The sequence below is a fragment of the Echiichthys vipera genome, assembly GCF_963691815.1.
Source record: "Echiichthys vipera genome assembly, chromosome: 15".
Classification (NCBI taxonomy): Eukaryota; Metazoa; Chordata; class Actinopteri; order Perciformes; family Trachinidae; genus Echiichthys; species Echiichthys vipera.
Genome location: NC_139840.1, coordinates 7,411,331 through 7,434,151, shown reverse-complemented (window position 1 = coordinate 7,434,151; position 22,821 = coordinate 7,411,331). Strand labels below are relative to the sequence as shown.

At 41.2% G+C, this 22,821-nt stretch overlaps 1 protein-coding gene across 1 annotated transcript in view; it reads right to left on the bottom strand.

The window, feature by feature from the left end:
- The window catches only part of st6galnac5a (ST6 (alpha-N-acetyl-neuraminyl-2,3-beta-galactosyl-1,3)-N-acetylgalactosaminide alpha-2,6-sialyltransferase 5a), a gene marked incomplete at its 5' end in the record, with an annotated part of 49,241 nt that extends 26,767 nt beyond the window's left edge, over positions 1 to 22,474 (bottom strand). Inside the window, 3 exon segments of the mRNA XM_083928730.1 lie at positions 21,286 to 21,495; positions 22,304 to 22,447; positions 22,451 to 22,474. Of these exon segments, the coding sequence (XP_083784856.1) occupies positions 21,286 to 21,495; positions 22,304 to 22,447; positions 22,451 to 22,474 (378 nt within the window).
- Between the last annotated feature and the right edge of the window lie 347 nt (positions 22,475 to 22,821).

Here is a 22,821-nt window from a genome sequence, read left to right as displayed (position 1 = left end):
GCATAATGCTGCACATTGTTTCTTTCTCTCTCTCCTCTCCCAGATAAAGCGTGAACCTTCGCTGCCTCCGCGTCTCATCCAGTGTGGCGGAGAAATGCTTGCTGTGAGTTTCTATTAGTATGTGCTGCTGGAGAGACTGGACCCAGGCAACCCGGCGTGTCAAGCCAGTGGGAGTGTGGAGACAATCGGATTACGCCTAGTTACAACACATAAACTTTTTCCTTAATTGGCGCCATATCAGTCTATAGCCACTCGTGCAGACTGTACAATGGTGCAGCCGTTGCTTGTCCCTATAACCTCTACCCAAATAGAGGAGGAGAGTGATACTGCTGTGAGGACCACACAAGACACATTCCTGTAGGAATGATTGCCTTGGCATGAATACAAAAGACGAGGTGCAATTTACCAGGTCAAAAAATCCCTCCCTCTGTCTTTTTGAACGGAAATTGCAGCAGGGGGTGGCGAATGGCGAAGATGGAGGAGGAAAAAGCCAGGACATTAGGAAGAGAGAGGGAAGCAGAAAGATGGATAAAAGACAAAAGAGAGAGGGGACGGGTGTGACAGACAGAGAGCGGGCTGAGGAGGGGAGGAAAATGAAAGGCAATCTGATAGATGAAAAAGAAGAGCAAAAAAAGGGGTGGCTGTCAGAGAAAAAGCACTTTAGAAACCAAGAAATGTAGGGCAGGGCCTTAAGAGAGGATTGAGAGGAATATCAGGGGCATCCTTTGATGATGGAAAAGTTAGGAGTGCACTAGCGTTGTCAAAAAAAAATCGATACTCAATAAATAATCAATACTAAAAATTTGTATTGAATTAGATACAAACTTGCAAAAGTATCGATACGTTTGTCGTCAGCAAAGCAGCCTCCTCCAGTTGATGTGTAAACCCAGCAGCGCTGCAGACAAAACAAGGAAGGAAGCTACAGCTCCTCTCTCTGAGCACATGATCGCTGGTTTATCATGTTAACAACACTGAGCTGACTGAACACAGTTAGTCCTGCTGCTGGAGGACTTTTGCCACCAGTTTTAATAGAAAATGAACAAAGCAAAAGTGCTGTTTTGGAAGTATCACCGACCAGGGAAAGGCTAAGGATGTAAACAAGCCACTAGCGGCTAGCCTCTAATTATAAACAGTAAGGTTAACGGCGGAGCTTAGCAGCTAACATTATCAATCCTGTCCATCTAACATTAAGAGACGTTAGTTTAACAGGGTGACACAATAACATGTCTGAAAAGTCAATCAGCAACGCGACAGCAACAGTGGCAGTCTGCTATACCAACTCTATTTAATCAGCGACGATTAAATGGAGCCAAGTCAGCAGACACAAAGATGATAAACAGGACTGTAGCTTAGCACATTAGCATGGAGCAGATCCCTGTTTACACTGTGGAGAAACCTGACGAACAACAACTTATTCCCCAAATGAACCCACAGCAACGATTATATGGAGCCAAGTCAGCAGACACAAAGATGATAAACAGGACTGTAGCTTAGTACATTAGCATGGAGCAGATCCCTGTTTACACTGTGGAGAAACCTGACTAACAACAACTTATTCCCCAAATGAACCCACAGTTTAACCTCCTTCATGGAATCAGTTTATGTACACAGAAACCCCTGAGCTCTACATTTGTCATATATACACCCTACAGTTATATTTTCTTTTTTCTTTTCACTATGTCAGACAACTTTTTTAAAGTGTTGTTATTGATGTTGTTTGTTTTGCTCTAATCTTTATTTTTAAAATTTTGCCTTCATTTGTTGTCATTTTCTCCCGGTGGTATCCAAAACGGTATTGACTATTTTCCTGGGTATCGGTATCGACTTTGAAATTCTACAATGCACACTCGCTTGCTCAACAGCCATACAGAAGTCATGCCATCAGATAAGGTCAATATGCGAGTTCAAAGAGGCGACCTCACAAACATCATTAAAACATCTGCGGGGTTTCTTCTGCTGATCCTTCCAGACACCTGACGTCTGCGTGAGAGGATTTTTCTGTGAGCTCGCAGCCGCCTTCATCATCTCACCTTTTATCGATGTAATGGGCTGATATGTTCCCATAATCCCCTCACATCAGTTGCTGGGACTGATGTTTATCACCTGGCGCGACGTGGTAAACAACGGACTGAAACGATAACGAGAAGATGATCTTGTTAAGAGAAGTCTGGTGAAAGTAATGACTTCGAGGTCTGAGCCATTATTTCACTTTCCCATCACGTCCACCCCTGCACTGCAAAAGTCTCCTTTCCTTCACAAGATACGGTGAGTTGAAAATGAAACTGAAAGATAAAAGGTGCAGTGTAATCCTGGCGTGAAGGCGAATATCTGCATGGGTAGGGACAGTGGGAGGAAATTTGAATATGGAACTCAGGCGAATGGTTAACCGTCAAACTCCAGATGACAAGTTTGTTGTGAACAAGGGCAAACAGGCAATTTTCACTCCAACGCGAGGAGCTTCATCCAGACTGGAGACCGGCTGTTAAATCTTGGAGTGTGAGCGTAATAAATCCAGTCGAGCAAAATCCCTAAGGAGCAATTACTGTTGTGTTCTCACAATATAACAACAAGCCCAAGAAAAACAAAAAGAAGACATCAATAATACGTCGCTGAAGCTACAGTCCCTATGTGGAAGAAGACTCTGCTTCTCTCTCAAAACATGTTCAATACTGAATATTCTAGCTGGAGTTCGTCCATTATGTTCTAGAGCAGAGGATAATGAGACAGTAACCAAAAAGGGTGTGTGTGTGTGTGTGTGTGTGTGTGTGTGTGCGCATACGACTGTATAAAACCCCAGCTGCCAGTGACAACACTCGTCAAGCAGGAAGAATCTCCTGGGAGACGACAGATATTGGCAAGCAGGACACGTGAGAGAGTCTCTAGTCTCTTTGTACTTGTGTCTATAGTATATCAGTGGTGGAAAGTAACTAATTACACGTATCCAAGCACTGTGCTAAAGTATAGTTTCACTGTATACTATACTCAGTGGTGATGTGCAATTTCTTTTTACTACCGGGGCGCACCAATGTGTGCATGCACATTGTTAAAATACAGTATTACACCGAACGTTGTGTAACCACTGCTCCTACTGTTTAAGTTTACATAGGCCTAATATTAGTCAACTGTATTACCCCCAACTGTAACAGTGTAGGGGGTTTGAGCACTGAATACACCTGTTGCCACATCGGTCCACACAGTAGCAAGTAACACCTGAAGGAAAGCAAAAACCAGTGTGTAAACTGTCTACTACGCACCAGACATCGGATAAGACATTAGTTATCTGTCAACCGTGTAACTAAGTGAGAGCGGGTCAGGAGCTGGGAAGTAGCGGGCCAGCGGCGAGTCAGCAATGTGTTAGGGGAGATAACAGCCACTAGCCTATGGCAAAGTGACCATAATAGCTTTTAAAAACATGTTGCATTTTGGGTAGAACGCTACTGCAGATAGGAAATGGTCAGGGCGATTGCTATAACACAAGCTCTACCAACAGCGCCAACTACAGGTCAACCCAAACAGTAGAGAAAGTGTTAACATACAGCATAAAATAACATACATCAGACAGAAATCTCATTTTAATGACTACTGTTGCTTCAGTACCACGGTCCGCGCATAAGTAACAGAAAATGTGCAAATCATACAAAATTTGCCCCTAACGTGAATCAAAGAATGAAAACACCCAGCCGATGTATGAATTATGAAAGAACACGTCATCGACCATGTGCAATGAAGTTGAACGATTATGCACAGTCGGTCCATGTGGTTTAGTCACAATCACACCATTAGTTAACATGAAATTCCTTCACAAGGAAATATGAAGCAATGAAAAGGGAAAACAACAGGCCTCTCTTTGCTGCTTTTATAACCTATAAAAACAAGCTACATCTGAAACGCCAGCTAACTCGCTGGGAAGCAGCCCAGTCTGCCTGTCGTAACCATAGGAACCAATTACGTTCAGGAAGCCTCCGACAATTTCATTCAGCAGTTCTGTTTTAATCAGAAGACAAATTTAGCACACCTAAATACAATTTTAAATGTATTTCCTTTCTTTTTGCAACAAAATCTGTTTTAATCAATCTTTGCTGAGTGGGCCAGTGACACCTAGGCCCATTACTGACTCTGGGTCTGATTTATAGCAGTTGAAGTTATCTCCCCCTTGACCAGCTACAACTGCAAAACTCTGCTTATGAACATCCATGCATCAGGATTAACAATCAAATAATGTCAAATGTTATAACCAGTCACAGGCGATTTTTATTTTATTTGTTATGGTTTATTTTTTGTACATTGTTGAAGGATAATCTGAATTTGGGATGCATGTTTAGCACCTCTTAATATAGGAAAATGTATTAGTGTATGTTGTATGTATATTCCAGTAATGTAATAACAGGTGATAACTCATCAGTTAGTGACTGATCGGTCTGATTTGACAGATTATGGCAAAGCATTTCATTTGAACTCTGAGTCCGAACTGTTGATTATTTTTGCTGTGTAAATAATAGTGATGTTACTCAGTTAGATTTGGTTTGGTCAGTGCTATGTATTATTATTATTATTATTATTAATATTAAATCATCTATCTTTACTCACTAACTCTGAGCCTTTTTTACCCTCGGATGTGCATAAACTACAGGTAATTAACTTCTTTGTACAGTACAGAAATGAGAGAAGCTAATTAACATTATCAGTTGGAAAAAATCCCTCCTGTGCCTAATCTGAATATATCGTCCACCACTAAGTGTACAAAATCGATTTACTTATCTTTATAATAATAATAATAATAATAATAATAATAGTAATACTAATAATAGTAATAATAATAATAATAATAATAGTAATAGTAATAGTAATAATAATAGTAGTAATAATAATAGTAGTAATAACAATACTAATAATAGTAATAATAATGATAATAATAATAATAATAGTAATAGTAATAATAATAATAGTAATAATAATAGTAGTAATAACAATAATAATAATAGTAATAACGATAATAATAATAATAGTAATAATATTAATAATAGTAGTAATAATAATAATAATAATAATAATAATAATAGTAATAATAATAATAACCCCATCTGCATGATGAAACTTAAATTCCAGTGTGACCAACTGGAACTTGTTTGTCACAAGACTTTGAAATAGAGTCTCTGACTTTGAAATAGGAAAACACTAATGAAATGAATCGCAACGCTAATGTTTATTGCCAAGCCCTATTCATTTACTTAACGGTACGCACCGGAGATGTGATAATAGCCAAACTGGTGATTAGGAGCATGCATGTTGGTCTTCACAATGAGATAAATAATTCCTCTGTAAATGGCTGTTTGGAGGTTGTTTTCCCAGTTTTTCACCAAGGTGATGAGCCTCCCCCACATACACCGGGCTCATTAGTCTAATCCTGAGTGTATTCTGCCGAGGAGGAATTCATAAAAACACAAACAATGTGCGCATGCATACTAACAGCCTTCTGTCGGGGAGCTGCTCCCACATCATTTTATGTCCTAATGAGCCCTGATCAGCCCTTTTCACGTCACTGCATACTGAAGAAAAGGAGAACATCACGCAGACAGAGAACTCAGATGCGTTACGCCAGATAAAGTACCAATAGAACAAAGTACTGCATTCAAAAGTCAAGCAAAGTAAAGAGGGGGTATCATTTAAAGTATTAAACTCCTCACTTTCTGATTATTAGGTTATACGGATTACTTTATATACCATTAGGTAATTTAATCTAGTGTTTCCAACATGTGGTCTGGCCCCCTCCAGAGAGGTTGTGAGAGGATTCATAAATTGTGATGGGAATTGATCTTATTGATTGATACCAACGTCAGCATCGACTCTGTTTACCAGTCTGATTATTTATCGATTTTGTTTTTTTGAGGCCTAAAGAGGTTTTCAGCATCAACCGACTGTTTTATTATCTCTGCGTCTAAACACACTGTAGATGAAAGGAAAGAATGTTTGTACAGCTTTCATTTTCATTTAGGTTTTCTTAGTTAAATAAAAAATACGCTAAGCCTCCCCGCATGGTGCCTCCCTTGATGTTTTCATTCCATGATATTTACCCTCGGTAATGCGCTGTCAGAAAAAGATGGCGTATTGATAAAAAGAATTGATAAACTCAGAGGCTTACTGTTATGCTTCCAGTATGTTACGGTTCTCAACTAGAACCAGTTTTTGATTCCCAACTCTATTCATAAAGTAGGAAAGAAGAAAAGACAAAGCTCTGTTCATTATTTGGTCTTTACTCAAATATTTTGCTTGTTGAATAAAATGTGGAATAATATTGAATAATGTTTCCGTCTTCTAACACTAATAGACACTGTTTATTCCACACCTCAAAAAAAGATGAGAACCAGCGGTTTAATCTATAGTTACCAGCCAAAATGCTGGTATTGTTTTCACCTATGTGCATGTGTGTGTGTATGCATGTGTGTGCGTGTGTTGCAACCAAGCCCCCATCACAGCGACTTCCTGGTTGATCCAATACGGAAGTGCCAAAAACTGCAGTTCTCCGAGTTTCCAGTAAGAGCAGTTTCTCATTGACCCCCATGTTAAACAGGCCGGTTTTCATAACGTAATTAAATCTACTTAGGAGTTGTTTACAAAAAACATTCTAGTCTGTATGTTTAGGTCATATCTCCATGACAACACTGAGGGGGGTAAATGTTTTTGTACCAGTCTAGATTTTATTTTATTGGAGGTTAAGTTTATGAATAATTAGGGGCGTGGCCTCTTGAGTGACAGCTAGCCTCTGACCCTCACTTCTCCTCGGGGGCTAGTTGTCAGGATTAGCGTGCTAACTCTGTCATCTGGACCTCAACTGCAGTTATTCGCGTAGTGGTGTTATCATAAGTGGCAAGATACTTTGTTCTTCGATCAACTGTACCAACAGACGATTTAGGAAAACGCTGTGTTAACGTTAGCTCTGTTATGCTAAGTAAATAGCCCCACTTGCACCATGACTTGAATACAGTCTGCTATCTGGAGCAGCAGGAGGATTCAGTTTGTGAGAGTCGGTGTTTTACAGTCTATGAGCATGGGACTGCGTTGAATATCAGTTTAAATCAAAGATCATAAATGCTGCCTGCACTTTACTCCCGGAGCCGGTGTAATCTCCGCTAGAGACATGTGAGTGCCTGCACTTGACTCGACGAGCCAGTGTTTTTTTTTTTATTTCGTATCATGGCCGGTGTAGTCTCCGCTAGAGACACAGGACTTCCCCGGTCGGGGGAGCTAATGTGAGCTAATGTGGCTAATTCAGTAAACGTCACCCAGACAGACGAATCTCCCTCCCCCCAACGTCACATCAATGCCCTGTTATGGTAAGAGGAAATGAGGAGGAGTCAAATTCTGACAAGATGGCGGCTCCCAGTGGCTAATACGACTGGATCAAGTTGAGAGAACGGGGCCCGGTGGAGAGGCTACGTCCATTTTTTATACAGTCTATGGTTGCAACCTGTCATCATGAAACTTTACTAAGTTATGTTCAGATCAAAATGAAAGCCAAGTTCAAAAAAATTGATGTGATCCGAGCGAGAGGTGGCCAGAACTATACTGCCCTGGTCCGATTACCCTGTTACAGACCAATTAACAAAACTTTACAGGTTAGTAGCTGAAATCAAAATGAAGGCAGAGTTCACACACAAACTTTACAACCCTGGACGATTTCAGCAATGTGGTCGGTGTGATCCCATTGCAATATGATCTCTAGCACTGCATCTGCCAGACAAATGCAGTGAAGTCTAATGTAGCATCCAATGAAAATGTTCTCCAGCGCTGCACTGTCATCTGCCCTGCGGCCGAAGTTTGTAACTTGAAAGCCTCGACAGTAATGACTGTGCAGTCGATACTGTTCCTCTTGGTTATTAGCTGAGCATCTGATGCTATCATCATCATCATCATCAAGGCTTTTGTTGCATTATTAACAAGATGATGATGGAGGATGTACTTAACGCTGCAATTACGAGCCGAGGAAATAGTCATCTTTAGCTCGTGAATGGACGGATACTCTTTTTTGCATTTCTGAAACGAGCCTCTGCATCTGGTAATATCTGTTAATTTCATTAGCTGTAGCCAGCTGTCTTTATATAATTCTTTTTCACTGTGAAAATGACTGTTTTCTGTGTTCAAAACAGTTTTATTTTACTCCAAAACTTTCTTCCCAGCTCAGTGTTGATGTGTTGAGACTTTGTGGAGTTTTCAAAGTGATTGTAGAGGAAATTGAGGTATTTAGGGACCACTTCTGAACTTATATTAACCAAAGTAAAAAGCACTACGATTAAAACAAGCGAAGGATAACAAGCGTTGAAGCAACTTCACTCATAATTCCTTTATTTTTTCCACTGAAGATTACTGCAGTTTGAGACAAGGTAGAAGTTTCAAAGGTGTTCCTCCATAAATAAAAAGTCAATCCCTGTTGGCAAGATCAAGTGCCGTTTCAAATTTTTTAATGAGGAAATAATTTCAGGTTTTTATCAGATCTCTTTTGTGTTGCTGGCAAACAATGAATTTCATTATTTTCATTAACAAAGAGCAACCTTTTTTTAAAAAAAAAAAAGCAAACTGCCTGCAGGCTCATTATGAACACAAATCCCATTTGATTTTGCACTTATTACCTCAAAGCAGACACCAACAGACATATTTCTTAGTTACTCTTTTTGTGCAGCCCTGAAATACCCGCTGTCAATACAGGCGTAGCGCAAATACGAACCATAACTGTGTGGAAGTGGGTCTTTTAGCTACTCTTAGCCTTTCTGTCCTCTGACTGTGTCAAGTATTCAGATTTATGTCACAATATTTTCATAGTACATCAAGGAAGAAGTGAAAAAGGCTATGATGAGCTTTTTCTTCTTTGACTGTTTTTTCAATGCAACCTGTATGTTTGGAGTTTTGGATTTCTTGTGGCTGCGATGAAACTTTGAACAGAATAACAAATAATTTCTTTCTCCCCTGGTTTTATAAGTGAAAGTTACATTTATTTTTTTCCCATAAACAATGTTACGTGATTCACAGTTGGAGCTCTTCTTGCCCTCGATCGGCATTAAAATCTCAGGCCAAAAAACAAACAACTGGTAGCAAAGATATCTGGTTGTTTTCTAAAATGTGGAAGGTACAAACCTGTGTGCATAGATCCTCCATGGGAGATGTTGATTACGACTCCTTAGGTGCATTTCACCAAAAAAAAACATCACAGAGATAAAAACGGTGTGACACGCACCGCCAACAGTGTTAAAGCTAAAGATTACTATGTTGAGAAAAACAACATTTCAATCAGTTCACTTTTGGTTACATGTTAAAGGATTTCAAGAACTACTATAGCGCCATGTTTTTTTTCATAACTGAGTTGAAATTGTGGGGAGTACAGTTAATTAACAGATACATATCGGGGCGGCGCGGTGATGTCGGGGTTAGCACTGTTGCCTCAAAGCAAGAGGAATCCCGACTGGGGCCTTTCTGTGTAGTTTGCATGTTCTCCCATTGTCTGCGTGGGTTTTCTCCGGGTTCTCCGGCTTCCTCCCACAATCCAAAGACATGCACGTGTTAGGTTCATTGATGACTCTAAATTGCCTATAGGTGTGAATGTGAGTGTGAATGATTATCTGTCTCTGTCTGTCTCGAGCCCTGCGATAGACTGGTGTCCTGTCCAGGGTGTACCCCGCCTAACGCCCAATGTCACCTGGGATCTGCTCCAGCCTCCCCAGCGACCCCATCAGGGACAAGCGGTTGAAGACGGATGGATGGATGCGATCGGATCGGTATCATTTACAAAATGTAAATTGAGCTCAGATTAACATGAGTAAATGCTATTATCAGTGTATGTATATGAAACAGAGCTGCTTGTACGAGTGTGTGTCAGAGATGGAAATGGAAATAAAGTTAATTGAATGAAAAAATAAAATGTACATCACTTGGAATCCCCACCGGCAGCGACACAGTAGCATTGTGTCATCAAGATCACGATTTTATCAGTTTTTTACATTCATTTTTTAATTATTATGCAACTTAGTACCAGTAAAGTTTCATGACTGAATCTTGCACAGCTGAAACACTAGTGCTGTGACAGAACCTTTCCATAGAAAGACAGACTTAAACACCTGGTAAAATACTCAAAACCGCCTCTTATGTAGTCCCTGCTACAGTAGGTGTCTCCGGGACCACATTTTGCCATGATGACACAACCATTTACACACACACACATACACACGCTCACAAGACTCACAAGGTAAAGACAATATTGTACCTTTAAGAAAGTCCTGTTTGTCTATGTATATTAACATTCAGGATATTGTTGAAAGAAAAAAACGGAAACACATAATGCAGAAAACACCAGCTGCTTCTCCCACTTCACATATCTATCTATTCTATTTTTAACTGCAGGAAATTGAGAGCTATTTTAACGAGATTGTGTTGAGCCAGTGAGGGTTTCACCACATCAACTACACCCTGTGCCTCACCATCTAAAATCAATTTAGTCATACTGACAATCATGGAGACTTCCACTATTGACCTACATGTCACTGTGACCCACTTGCCACTGCGGAGGCCTGTCTAAGATCTCAATGAAGTTCAAATCTGGGGCAAGAACGGCAATGTACACACACCTCCCCAATTCTGTAGGATGATGGGTGTGAGAGGTTCTGTATCTACAGGCTAAAATATAATCACTCTGAAACAGACAAACCAACAGTCACACAACCACTCCCCGCAACGCGTGACACGGGGTGAACAAGTGTGGGATGCTGTGCGGACAAATTCTATCCTCCACACTCTTCAAATTACTACTTCCCTCTGCTGTCTATGTTCACGGCAGAACGACACTAACAACTCTTGCTTTGGCAGCAATGGAAACAGTGTGCTTTCAGAGATGAGATGGAACTATGGTGAAAGATCACTACAGACTGATGGACTCTCCATCAGCCTCCACTGCACGTGTGCAAGGTGTAAATGATGTATTATATTCTGAAGCCAGTTTATTGATCTCTTGCACCAATATACCTGGGTTTTATTATCCCTCCCTCACAGTGAGGACCAGCTTTTAGTATCATTTTCAAAGGCAGATTCTCTAAAAAGGAACACAGAGGTGGCAAAATGAAGGGGGAAAAGTGTATGCTGCCTTCATTTCATTAGTCATCATTATTAAGAGATTTTAAATAGTAAATATAATATAATGTCCACTCGCAGTGGATATTATATCCAAGTTCCTATATATCCAACTTGGTATTAAATAATATGTAAGAAAACACAACTAATATGAATTGAACAGTACACTGTTCAATGGAAATAGACCCAAATTGAATGGATATGTTGTTATATTCTTCCTCCATTTTGATGATGTGAATACTCACAAGTCATTTATAAATGAAACAGTTCTCATATCGACCATAACATCTTCACAGTCCAGTTCCCGTATCCTGATCAAATCCATGTGCAGTTTACAACAGTATCATACTGTTGTTCTTGGTTTTCCCCGACATACGTATTAAGCCCTATTTGGACCAGATTAGTTTAACGTGGGAACGTGGGGTAAGGTCATGTCTACCGGAGGGTTTAGTCCCATCTGAATGCGCCATTTCAGTAATTATTCCAGAGAATGTCAGAAAAAATTACATTGATTTTTAACTTCTGTAAAACAGTCAGGAAACAACACCACCTCAGGTAAAACTAGTGACGTCTGAAAACGACCCACTGCAAAATATACGTTGATATTCCATAATATCCTCTTAATACGTAGTTTCCACATTTTTTAAGCATGGAGGTGCTTGAAGAAGCACTCTCATCACTTTTTTTAGATAATCAATTTTGTCCTTTAATTTCGTGTTTAGTTCATTTTGTGATATCAGGAAGCTAAGTAGCCCACACATGGCGACAGGGAGGTGACGGCAGTGCGTAAATCAAGTAACCCCATCTCGCCTCTGTTAGAATACAGGGATTTCAAACGACCGATTAGTCGACTTAAGGACTGAGAGGGGCAGCCCTGGTTGGCAATGTTGTATGTATAATTCATGATAATGTTACATTTCCTTAATAAGGGTATTTGTTTAGGAAAGCAGCCTTCTGAGTACCTTTGCAGAGTACATAGAGTAAAGGTCTGTTTTCTTTCCAGCCCAAAAATTCATAACCGCCATATTAGTAAGCAGTGAATTTGTCCCATCTAAAATCGCAGTACACTAGTATGGATAACAGGCTCTCATTAACAGCACTCCCTTATCCATACAGACGATTTGTGGTCAAATTGATCAAGGATCAAATAAATGTGGCAAAAGCTTGGTATACCTTTTGTCCATTTGGAAAATCGCTGCAGCTCCTATTCTCTGTTGTTCCATAAGAAGACGGCTGATTTCAGTTTATGTGTAGTTGACTTTACCACAGGGGAGAGTCCCTGTTAGAGCCTACTTCTACAGCTTCTTACTGACATCGCTGCACTTGAGGAGGAGTAAAGATTATGCATCAGTAAGGGACAGATGCATTTAGACCTTTTCATCTTGCTACAATGTGTCCTACCTGCCCAGGTGGTTGAATGCTTCTTGGATGCTTTTTACACTTTGCTTGTTTAAGATTTGATCTACCCTAGACTTGCAAATTGTGTAGGTGTAAAGGGGGCATCAGTGATGTTGTCAGCCTCCAGAGCAGCTTAAATGCTCTACTGGAGGGATGAACGCTTTTCCTCCAGAATATATTCCCTCATGTGTGTGTTTTGATGATGGTGCTGTTGAACATGTCACACTAAAATCTCCCACTGGTGTTCAATTGGGTTGAGATCTGGTGACTATCGTGGCCATAACAAAGATTTTCGCCTGGTGTGTGCTCATTTCCTTTGAAGAAAATTGTTTTCTATTCAGTTTTCCTTCAATTTGTCTCTGTTTGTATGTGTAATTTGACTTTTTTGGCAGAAGAGACAGCACATCATCTGAGAGTGTGGAGTATCTATGGTATGTGTTTTACACGACAGAGACTCCAGCAGAGAGGAAAGAAGAGGACGTCCAGGCAAAAATGCTTACTCTTTAACCCTACTGGAGGTGTAATCAGTCGGCCCTTTGAGAGAGTGGGAGACCAAAGTATCTTAGATGAACAACCATGACACTGTCTCCTCATGGGGCTGCGTTGGTGATGGGATGTACACATCAAAGTCTGCTCTATAATTGGGACGGTTTCAACTGAAGGCAGAAATCGTGGTGCAGGATGGGCAATTTATTGTCACTTTAAAGCTACAAAAGGCTGCTTCTTCCTCAGAGGTTTCCTCTACAACTTGTCACTTCTTGTTGTACAAAACTTTGCCAACTTTAACACCACTCCTTTGCTCTATTTTTGGCCAAGAAGCTCATTGTTTTGGCAAACCTCAGGCCCCTGTAATTAATAACCTTACTATCCAATATGTTTCTAATCTGGGGGCGAGGGGGGGATGCTCACGGCATACAAAAAGAGATTACTCCAAAACAGTTTGATCATTCCTCTCTCCCACCATTGAGGACATGTTCATTAATCACATCTAAAGAGCTGAGTAATGTAGCCCGCCTCGTAGGTCTGCGGAGCCAGAGGAAAGAAAAGGCAAAGAAATTGGGTTTTATTGCGATGCTTCCTGCCAGCCGTCTCTTTGCATTTGCCTTCAACGATGTGGAAGGCAGTGGCGGCGGATCATCATCTATCATCTGATATTGTGCCAAAAGGTATTATCCATTTATCATAGTTTAACCTTTTCAGATATTTCACAGGTCTCTCAGGGGCCAAATAAGGAGAGGGACCCACAGGATACAGCTTACCTATCACCAAAGGTTAAAACACGAACAAGCATGAAATCACCATTCTGCTCATGACACACATCTCGAGAAATTTTCCTCCACTTCCTTTATGTTGAAAATGTATGACTTCACCAGTGATTCCCTAACCACAGAATGCCAAAAGGCACCGAGTGTGAGATTACTCCATCGAGGGAATGCTTATCGAGAGGCAGCGCCCCTCTTCCCCTCCCACTCTTCATCCGTAATTGCTTTCCAGGCCTACACTGGAAATAGCCTGAAGCTGTGTTATGTTTGGCGGGAGCAGAATGCATTGGAGAGAGATAAGTTGAAATCTAAGACTATGCCCCAATTGGGACCACTGTGGCATAACGAAACCACTATTCTCTTCTCTTCAGTCGAAATGGAGCCTTTTTAGTATTCTGACAAGGTCCCTGCATAAAAATAGTGGTTATCTGGCACTAATGTAACATGCAACTCACACTGTAATTTAAAACTCCAAATGGTACAAGAAAACACAAAGAAAGACCACACATACACACACACTCACACACGCATACACACGCGCAGACACACACACACACACACACAGACCTGCAAATGACAACCAGTCTTTTGCTATAACGGCCTAATTGGAGATTTTCTGTCTCGCTATCCAGCTGGCTGATTGCATAGCAAAATCGCAATGAACAGTGCAAAATGACTGTGGCTCCAAGAAAACCATAGAGGATGTGGGTGTCTGAGATGAAATATTAAACATCTCACTACTCCAGCTGTCACTAAAGCTGTGGTTGGGAGAGGGATGCCTTGTCATGTCCCCTTGGCACAGATGGCTTCGTTCTCCTTGGCTCATGCCTTCAAGCACAGCGTACCTCATCAAAGCCCAGATGTGTCTAAAACCAACTCAAAGAATCTGCTTTGTAAATTTCCTGTGTCATGTCGGTGGGATGGTCTACAGCTGCTGGCACTGGTTTGTGGGTCACATGGTTCAACGCTTTGGTCCACAGACTGAAATATCTCAACAACTCTTGGATGGGTTGCTGTGAATTTTGGGACAAACATTCTTTAGCTGAGGATGAATCCTAAAACTTTGGTGAATATCTGACTTTTTTATCTAGCACCACCAGCAGGTCAGGGCTTTCGCTTATTAAGTGAAATATCTCAAAATCTAAAAAGTGAGTTGTTACTGTTGTTCAGACGTTCACGGTTGCTCATGACTTTGGTGATACCCTTACTTTTTCTGTGATGTTGTTGTGCGGTTGACATTGTGCTTTTGAGTGAAATGTATCGACAACTATTGGATGGATTGCTATGACATGTTTTGACATTCATGTCTCCCTTTTTCATTTTAATCACTTTGGTGATTCCCTCACACTAGGTCAAAATCAAAATGTGTTCAATACTTTGGTTCATGTCAAAATACCTGCTAAACTAATGACATTCCCATACGCCAAACGGTTTGACTTTGAAATCGCATGAAAATATCTTGTGTCTTGTTAGATGACAAAAAGTCAACCTCGTTCATCCCTCTCCAGCGTGACATCAGGGTTCCCCTTGTGTTTGATAAGACTTCTCTCGGCTGCACCAAAATCACCCCCATTACTTTGCCTGACCTGTCTCACAGGATATCAGTTAGGAATCTGCATGATACCGGTTTCAGAGAGGTAATCAGAGGTCCTACGTGTTTTGTCTTACGATCTCCACAGAGAGACAGGTGAGAGTGGTTTCCTGTCCTCCTTCTCCTCCTCCTCAGTGAGAAAAGAAAACGGGAGGATACTGCCGGAAGAAGGAAAAACCCTTGGGATACAACTTTCTATCTTTCGCTCTAGGTTTCTGTCTCCTTCACTCTCTCGTCTCATTCTCGCAGGCTGAAACTTTCCTGGGTCCTATATTCTCTTTTATCATTCTCCCTGTACTCACCCTTTCCTAGTTTTTGTCCTCTTCTCTTATTCTCTTTGCCTTTACTCTTCAAGAGTTTCGTTCCCTTTTCATCTCCTCCCCAAGTTTCTTTTTTTGCTTCTTTATCTCATCCCTCCTCGTACCGCCTTTGTGATACATGCCCAGGCCAACCAATACTGCTGCGTAACTAGAAAAAATGACCCTTCGCTCTGACTCAAATCCCACATGTTGCATTGAAAAGGCGTAAATACTTGTTACACAGGATTTAAATTGATAAACAGACATATAAATAATATCTGTAACATACAAAATTTGGATCCATAACTAGATGAGGAGAAATAAATCATTTTCAATTTTTTCTTGCAAATGTTTGAGCATCCTGGCCAAAAGTCTGAAGGAAACTAAAGGGTTGAACATATTTTCTGCATTGTGATGAGTTTAATACTCTAGTGGAAGATAAAGTGAGGCGGTCAAAGGCTGACTGGCAGTGCACCTTGCGCAACAGCTAGCTGATATCTTGGAAAGATCAATATGGCAGAGGGGTCAGGAAGCAAATATGAAGAAGACAAATGTTCATGTCAGAGGATTTTTTTTTCCAAGCACCACTCATTCAGCACTGCAGGAAAACAAATTTGAGGCAGGGCCAATAACTTTTTCACGTCAATGCGTACAGAAAAAGCTTATCCATGTTGTCAAACCGAAGGCAGGACGCAAGGTCTGAATGCCAAGCATTTGAAGGTTATGCGCTTTATTATGCATTATGCACTTCCACATGCTGTAGCAGCAAAGTGCATTCAAATCATAAAGTATTGATTGCAGCTTGCAGTGGCAGAATGTGAAGGGTGACATAATAGCAGGTTTGAAGAAGCATAAGTGATGTTCAGTGGAGCCGCGGCCCCTAATTGATGTCCCTTGTCGCCAAAATGTCAATAAGTTTATTGCTGAGAGAAAAAATAAATTGGTGGTTTACTTATGATGCTCAGCTGCTCCCGTCAGAGGGAAAAAATCAATTCACATCCATAGTAGGGTTTACTGACGCATTACAGACAAATCCTCATCAGATCAAAACGTACACTGTCACTGAATATTGGCATTTCAGGCAGTGAGAAAAACGATGCTGCTGCATGCCCCGTCTTCTAATATCAATGACTCGTTTCAAATTTATTCGTGCGCAGCTCAACTTCTGACATAACTGTAAGACTTAGCTGTGCAATAATTCTGATTCCAAGATGCCTGTTTTAAGTTATGGCTTCTATTGGTTATGATGGAAAATCTTATCACCCGAACACCAACTAAATCACTGAGATGTGGGAACGGACCTGTGCTTCACACAGCTCTACAATAGAGGCCATTAATGCAGGTCCAATACAACAAACGAGTTACATAGAAACACCAGCCTAAACCATATACTTAAACCAAAATACCTAGAGGTGAACATATGTGAAATGTAGAAGCAGTAGCATTCGATGTTCATCATGCATGAAACTGAGTTCTGGGTGTGCAAATAATCATTTGCACCCTTCTACCCTTCACAGCTACATAAATGAAACCAAAGCCTATAACCTAACTAGAAAAGTGCTTTCAGTAAAGTGCAGATCTCTGCCAGGTGTGCTAGGTTTTTAATTAAGTGTTTTTGTACAGTATAGTCTCAGTTTTCTTTGAGATGATACAATTTAATGGTGCTGTAACTGAGCCTCCTGGGTTTGCCTAACTATACAGAACGGAGACACACAGCCCAGTAGACAGGAGGCAGGCAGCCATGCGACGCAAAGTCGGATGTTTGAGCTACAGTGTGTTTAATTGCCTGGCTGCTTGTGTTGCTGCCCTTTAGTGACATCACTTGAACCCCTGAGTGAAGCTTTAAAATGATGTTGGTAAATCAGATGTAGGGCTGACGTCTTCAGGTTGGTTGGTCAATATGCTCTTGTCATAAAGCCTTGTGTCCAATAAAGCATTTTATCCCAGCTGAATCGTGCTCTTCTGTAAATGGCCAGCAGAAACCGCCAAAGGGCTTTGAAGGCACAATGTTTTTTTCAGTTGAGATGGCTTGCAAAAATGCTACTGCTGTGCAAGGTAATTGAGTGCTGTGATACTGAATATAGTAGAAATGTCAGCACAAGGTACCTGTTGGGAAGGCTGCAGCATGTAGGGTGAAAGAAAATTTATATACGATCCAGCAGCATTTAGAGTTGGTACAATTTCAGTCCACCAAGATTTTCTTTGGTTGACTACAGCCCTAATGAAATGCCTCAAATGGGGGCAAAATCTTCAGAAATAAAATGCAATATATTCCCTTGAAAATGTTCTTTACAAATATGTTGAAAATGTTACATTAATTCTGCTCACCCAGACCTGCAGTAACCATGACGATATGCAATAGTAAAGTACGGTGTGTCATATGTACATGAAGGGCACATTACCAGCATGCATTTACTGCTCAGCAAGGCCACTCAAAAGGGAAACAGAGTGGACAGAGGAGCAGCATTTCTCCTGAGAAAACCCTGCCAGCTGAAGTTTTCACAGTCATCAACATTAGAGGTTTCCACACTGGTTGGTTTCTACACCTGCGAGATTCCTTTAATGAATAATAGTTCCACCTTCTGTTGTCAACATGCGTTATTATCCAGATTAAGTGACTCTTCAGAGCTCTTGGTGTTTCATTTAGCAAAAGTTGTGTGTGTGTGTTCACTTCCAAATCTGTCGGGCTGAAACATGTTCATGCTGCTTATTCGTCTCATCCACAGCCTCTTGTAAGAGCGGGGAGGAGGCTGTCAACTTACTCATGTGGAAATCAACCTGTGACGTAATCTGATGATTTAAAGCATGTTTTCGTCAGCCACAGAATTATCTTGACAGAAATATGACACTACTAATAAGTCCTGTCATTCAAAGTGTCATCAATCCTTATGGATAAATTACTGAACCAACCTCCCAGACACAGGCCCCCTGGTCAAAGTGACTGTTAACACTTCTTGGCTAAAAATGACAAAAAAATGCAATACAACTGCAGAGAAAAGCAAAATGAATAAAACGAGACAGAAGTCGATTACAAAGAGACCGAAACCAAAGACTACAGAGACTCAGGTTGTCTCAACACCCAAATTTTAAACTTCGATTCAATACAAACAAAGCGATACCTCTTTTGATACCACGGCAAAAAGAAAAATATTCCTCGGAACACGAAATATAGATGATTTCTTAAAAGCTTTTTTAAAAATTAACAACCTGCACACTGTACAGGTGCAGGTAAAGAAAACACAAACCAACACACAGTGGATATTCTTCCCTGTGTAGCCTTGGATTGAAAATCTGGTTGTAGATATGCATTTTTTTTTAAAAAGCTTTAATAATTTTGCTACTATTGGTGGGTGGGTTGGTGAGCAGAAGGCGTCCAGTGATGGTACTGTGTGACCCTGTGTGACCCTGAATGGGTTGAAAATATGTAGTACCCCTTAAAGTGTCATTCTGGCGTATTTCCATTTGTTGCATTCTTTTCCGGCGTGAATATACATCAAATAAGCCATCGAGACAAGTTTTTGGGGTGATCACCTATTAACAGAGAAATTTCAGAGAGTCGCTAGCAGCGCTCCAAGTTTAAGCAGTCGGCTGGTCCGTATTGAGAGACAGTCCATACAAGTCGATAACCGAACGCACTGGAGTTCAGTTCAATACTTTCCTCCTTGAACTGAGCTCCAGTCCAGTGCATTCAGTAATCGACTTGTATGGACGAAGCTGGCTGCTAAGGCTTGTAGCATTGTCAAACTTTTTTAATTAACTCTGGGTTCACTAATTACGTTGTTGGTGCTGCGATGTATGTGTAGGGACTCTTATCATGCTACTATATTAGTTTGATGCTATTTTGAGCAGTGTTAGTGGTTAAAAAAAGCCGTTTTGGATGGTTCAGGGCTCCAACCGGAGCTACCTAGTGTTATCCATGTCTGGCTGTTAGCGACTCCCCAGAATTTCACTGTAAATAGGTGATCGACGAATAGTTTATACTTTATAGCATGTTATGTAGCTTTAAAGCTAAGCAGCTTGTACAAAAATATATTTTGATTTTGACTTTTTAGGTTTAAGTGTTTTAATTATTAAAATAAATAAATAATTGAAAAGGTTTCTGTCATCTAATATTTTACTTTCGATGATGTTTTAGTTTTCTGCCCTGGTATTGCTTCAGTATCAGTATCGAGATATTTTAGGAAGGTATCATACTGAAGTCATACTTTTGGTATTGTGACAACACTACTAAACACATTACAATCTACTCTAATAAAGTGAAAACACACTGACAGGGTTAAAGTCCTAACATGATAACATGGACAACACCCAAACACAAGTTCACAGCTACTTTAATGTACACAGTGCCATTTATAAGCATCTAAGCCTCTATCCTGATTGACAGGTGCAGTGTAGTCCCACCCAAAATCTTTTTTTTTAAACTCTAAATGGGACCATAATTTACAAAATGAACATCAAGCTGTGTTGAAGAAGACTTGTAACTGGTGATTGAGACCGTTAACTCTTTAGTAACATGTTTACTGAGGTAATAAATCAAGTGACAAGTAGGGTCATCTTCTCATTGACTTCCATACAGTCTGACTTCTTTTTGGAGCCAGTGGGATCGCCCCCTGTTGGACATCAGAGACAATGCAGATTTAAGGCGTTTCCAGATCGGCTTCACTTTTCAGGCCAGGATGCTTTGTCCATTATTTTGTCTATTTTGAGTCTATGCTACAAACAGACATAAGTTTACTACAAAGAGCCACAAAACTACAACAAAGAGACAAACAGATTATTGTGTCATCGTGTCTCTCTCAGTCTGGGCCCTACTGTCTCATAATCTGTTGGTCAAAACTTTCTATTTTTCTAAATCTTAAGCATCTTAAATCCGATGGTTGGAGATCTGCATCCATCACTTGGCTCAGTAGTGCAGACTGAAACACACACAAAAAAACGTCCAACAGCCCATTAACCCATCAACCAAATTGCCTGCAGAGAAGCACACCATCTCGTATGTTTCCTAAAAAAGCCTTCACAAGGTGATTAGGTCTGCTTTACTTGCAGCGTCTTCGTTCCCCAGTACTCACATTGATTGTTTTTCCCTGGCTTTGTAAGTAGATGGAAGTCAATACATCCTTGCTGTGACGTCAGGGTTCACCTAGCTGCAGGTCTCATGGGCCTACCAATTAGAGGAATACAGCCAAGGATTTCACTTGTAGCCTAAGCTGTTATTAGTAACGACAGGTGGGTATTGAGTACGGCACTGTGCTGGAGAAAATTGTGATAAATGACAGAGGGGCGAGGCTCTCTCTAAAGAGCTGTGCAGATAGAAGACTGCTGGTCATTAGACAGGTGGAAAAGTGTGTGTGTGTGTGTGTGTGTGTGTGTGTGTGTGTGTGTGTGTGTGTGTGTGTGTGTGTGTGTGTGTGTGTGTGTGTGTGTGTGTGTGTGTGTGTGTGTGCGTGCGTATGTGTGTGTGTGTGTTTCAGGAAAAGAAAGTAAGATGCAATACACAAATGGCTTTCTAAAGGAAGAAAGTAAAACTAGCTCCACTTTGGTGCGCACTTTGCATCGCATTAGCCAGACATCTGAAGTCATTCATCCTCCCCTCCCTGCATAATAGGACACAAACACATCTGTTTACCTTATGGTCGATGATGCCACTGTATCCCTGGAGGACCGGGGGGTGAGGCTTGGCCACCTTGACGGGGGCTTCAGTGGGCCGCCGCAGCTGTTCATGCTGTCTGATGTGCGTGTCGTTACCGTCCCTGGAAGCGCCGTTGAAGCTGCCGTTGTACACGAGGAACAAGCTGGCGCACAGGAGAAGCACGAGGAGCACGGCTATCCCATGGCGCTGACACAAAGACACCAACAGATGCTGACTAATTATTCCTGTTACACCGGAGTTAAGGCTGCATCTTTACGCTTAACGACAGATGAGAGACGGCCTGCATCCCCACCACTACCCCCAGCTGATTTGTAAATCAATAATCTATAAACCAAACTTCCTTGGAGTCAAGGAGTCGAGTCATGTCACATGCGGCCGAAACTTTTTTTTTTTAAACAGCTGTTATCGACTTATTTTAGGGTCACATGCAGAATGATTTACATTGACAAGACGCCAGGTTAGGATTTTCTTTACTTGCGTGCATGCATTTTAATACTCAGGTGCGTTCAGGAGCACCGCTGCACATCTGTCATGCACAATAAGCTATAAAGTAAAAGTTCATATTGATATATTGATGTTTTAAGTCAAAGGAGCGTCAGTCTGAGCTTGCAGGTTATAAACTCCAGATGCACAAGATACGCTTTGTTTTTGTTTGCATCTGTTTAATTATTTCACAACGTGCATTCAAACAAGACATATTCTAGAGAGAAAAAACACCATGCACTTTTTAGATGAATGCATGTGCATTAAACGTAGGGAAAGCAAACACCGAGTGCGCTGTGCTCCATGCTGTGGTGTGTATTATAAGGAGAAAGGAGCCGGAGCTTAGTGCCAGAGCGCACAGCTGGATGTCCATTGTTCAGATCCTAATCTTTTGATCCGACAGAGTGCACACAGCAGCGTTACAGCGACAGGAGCGCACTTCTGAACAATGCTGGATGTAAACGCGAAACACAAACAGTTGCTTATAGGGCTACATGGCATAAGTCTTTACCATAGGTGTCTTCATTTTGCGGCGCGCTGTCTTCTCCCTGCGTCTCAGTGCGTCTGACTCCACTTTCTCACATCGTCCAGCGGCATCTGATCCACTCAAGTCCGTCCGCGCTTTGCCAGCCTGCCTGCTGCTGCCTGTGTGCCTTCAGACCGGAGCCCAGGCGCTATTCATACTGTGGAGACTGAGGCGACAGATGTTCACTGTGGTACCTCTGCTGGGTCTTAAAGCCCCCCGAGTTCGAGAGGCTGAGGAGTGGAGGCGCGCAGTTAATTAAAGAAACTACCTGCAAGAGGGTGATAAGGCCGTTTTGTTTAATGGTTATTTCCTGCTGAACAGTATTTGATGGGAATCCCTAGCAGGATTACTCTGGAGTACAATGACCCCATGTCAGGTCATCTTTTGACGACTGCTGCATAAAATATGATGTGGATTATGAATGCACAAGAAGTTAAACAGCAGTGATTGGGCTTATATGGTGGAGAGGAACGACACACACTGAGACTTTGTTAATCACACAG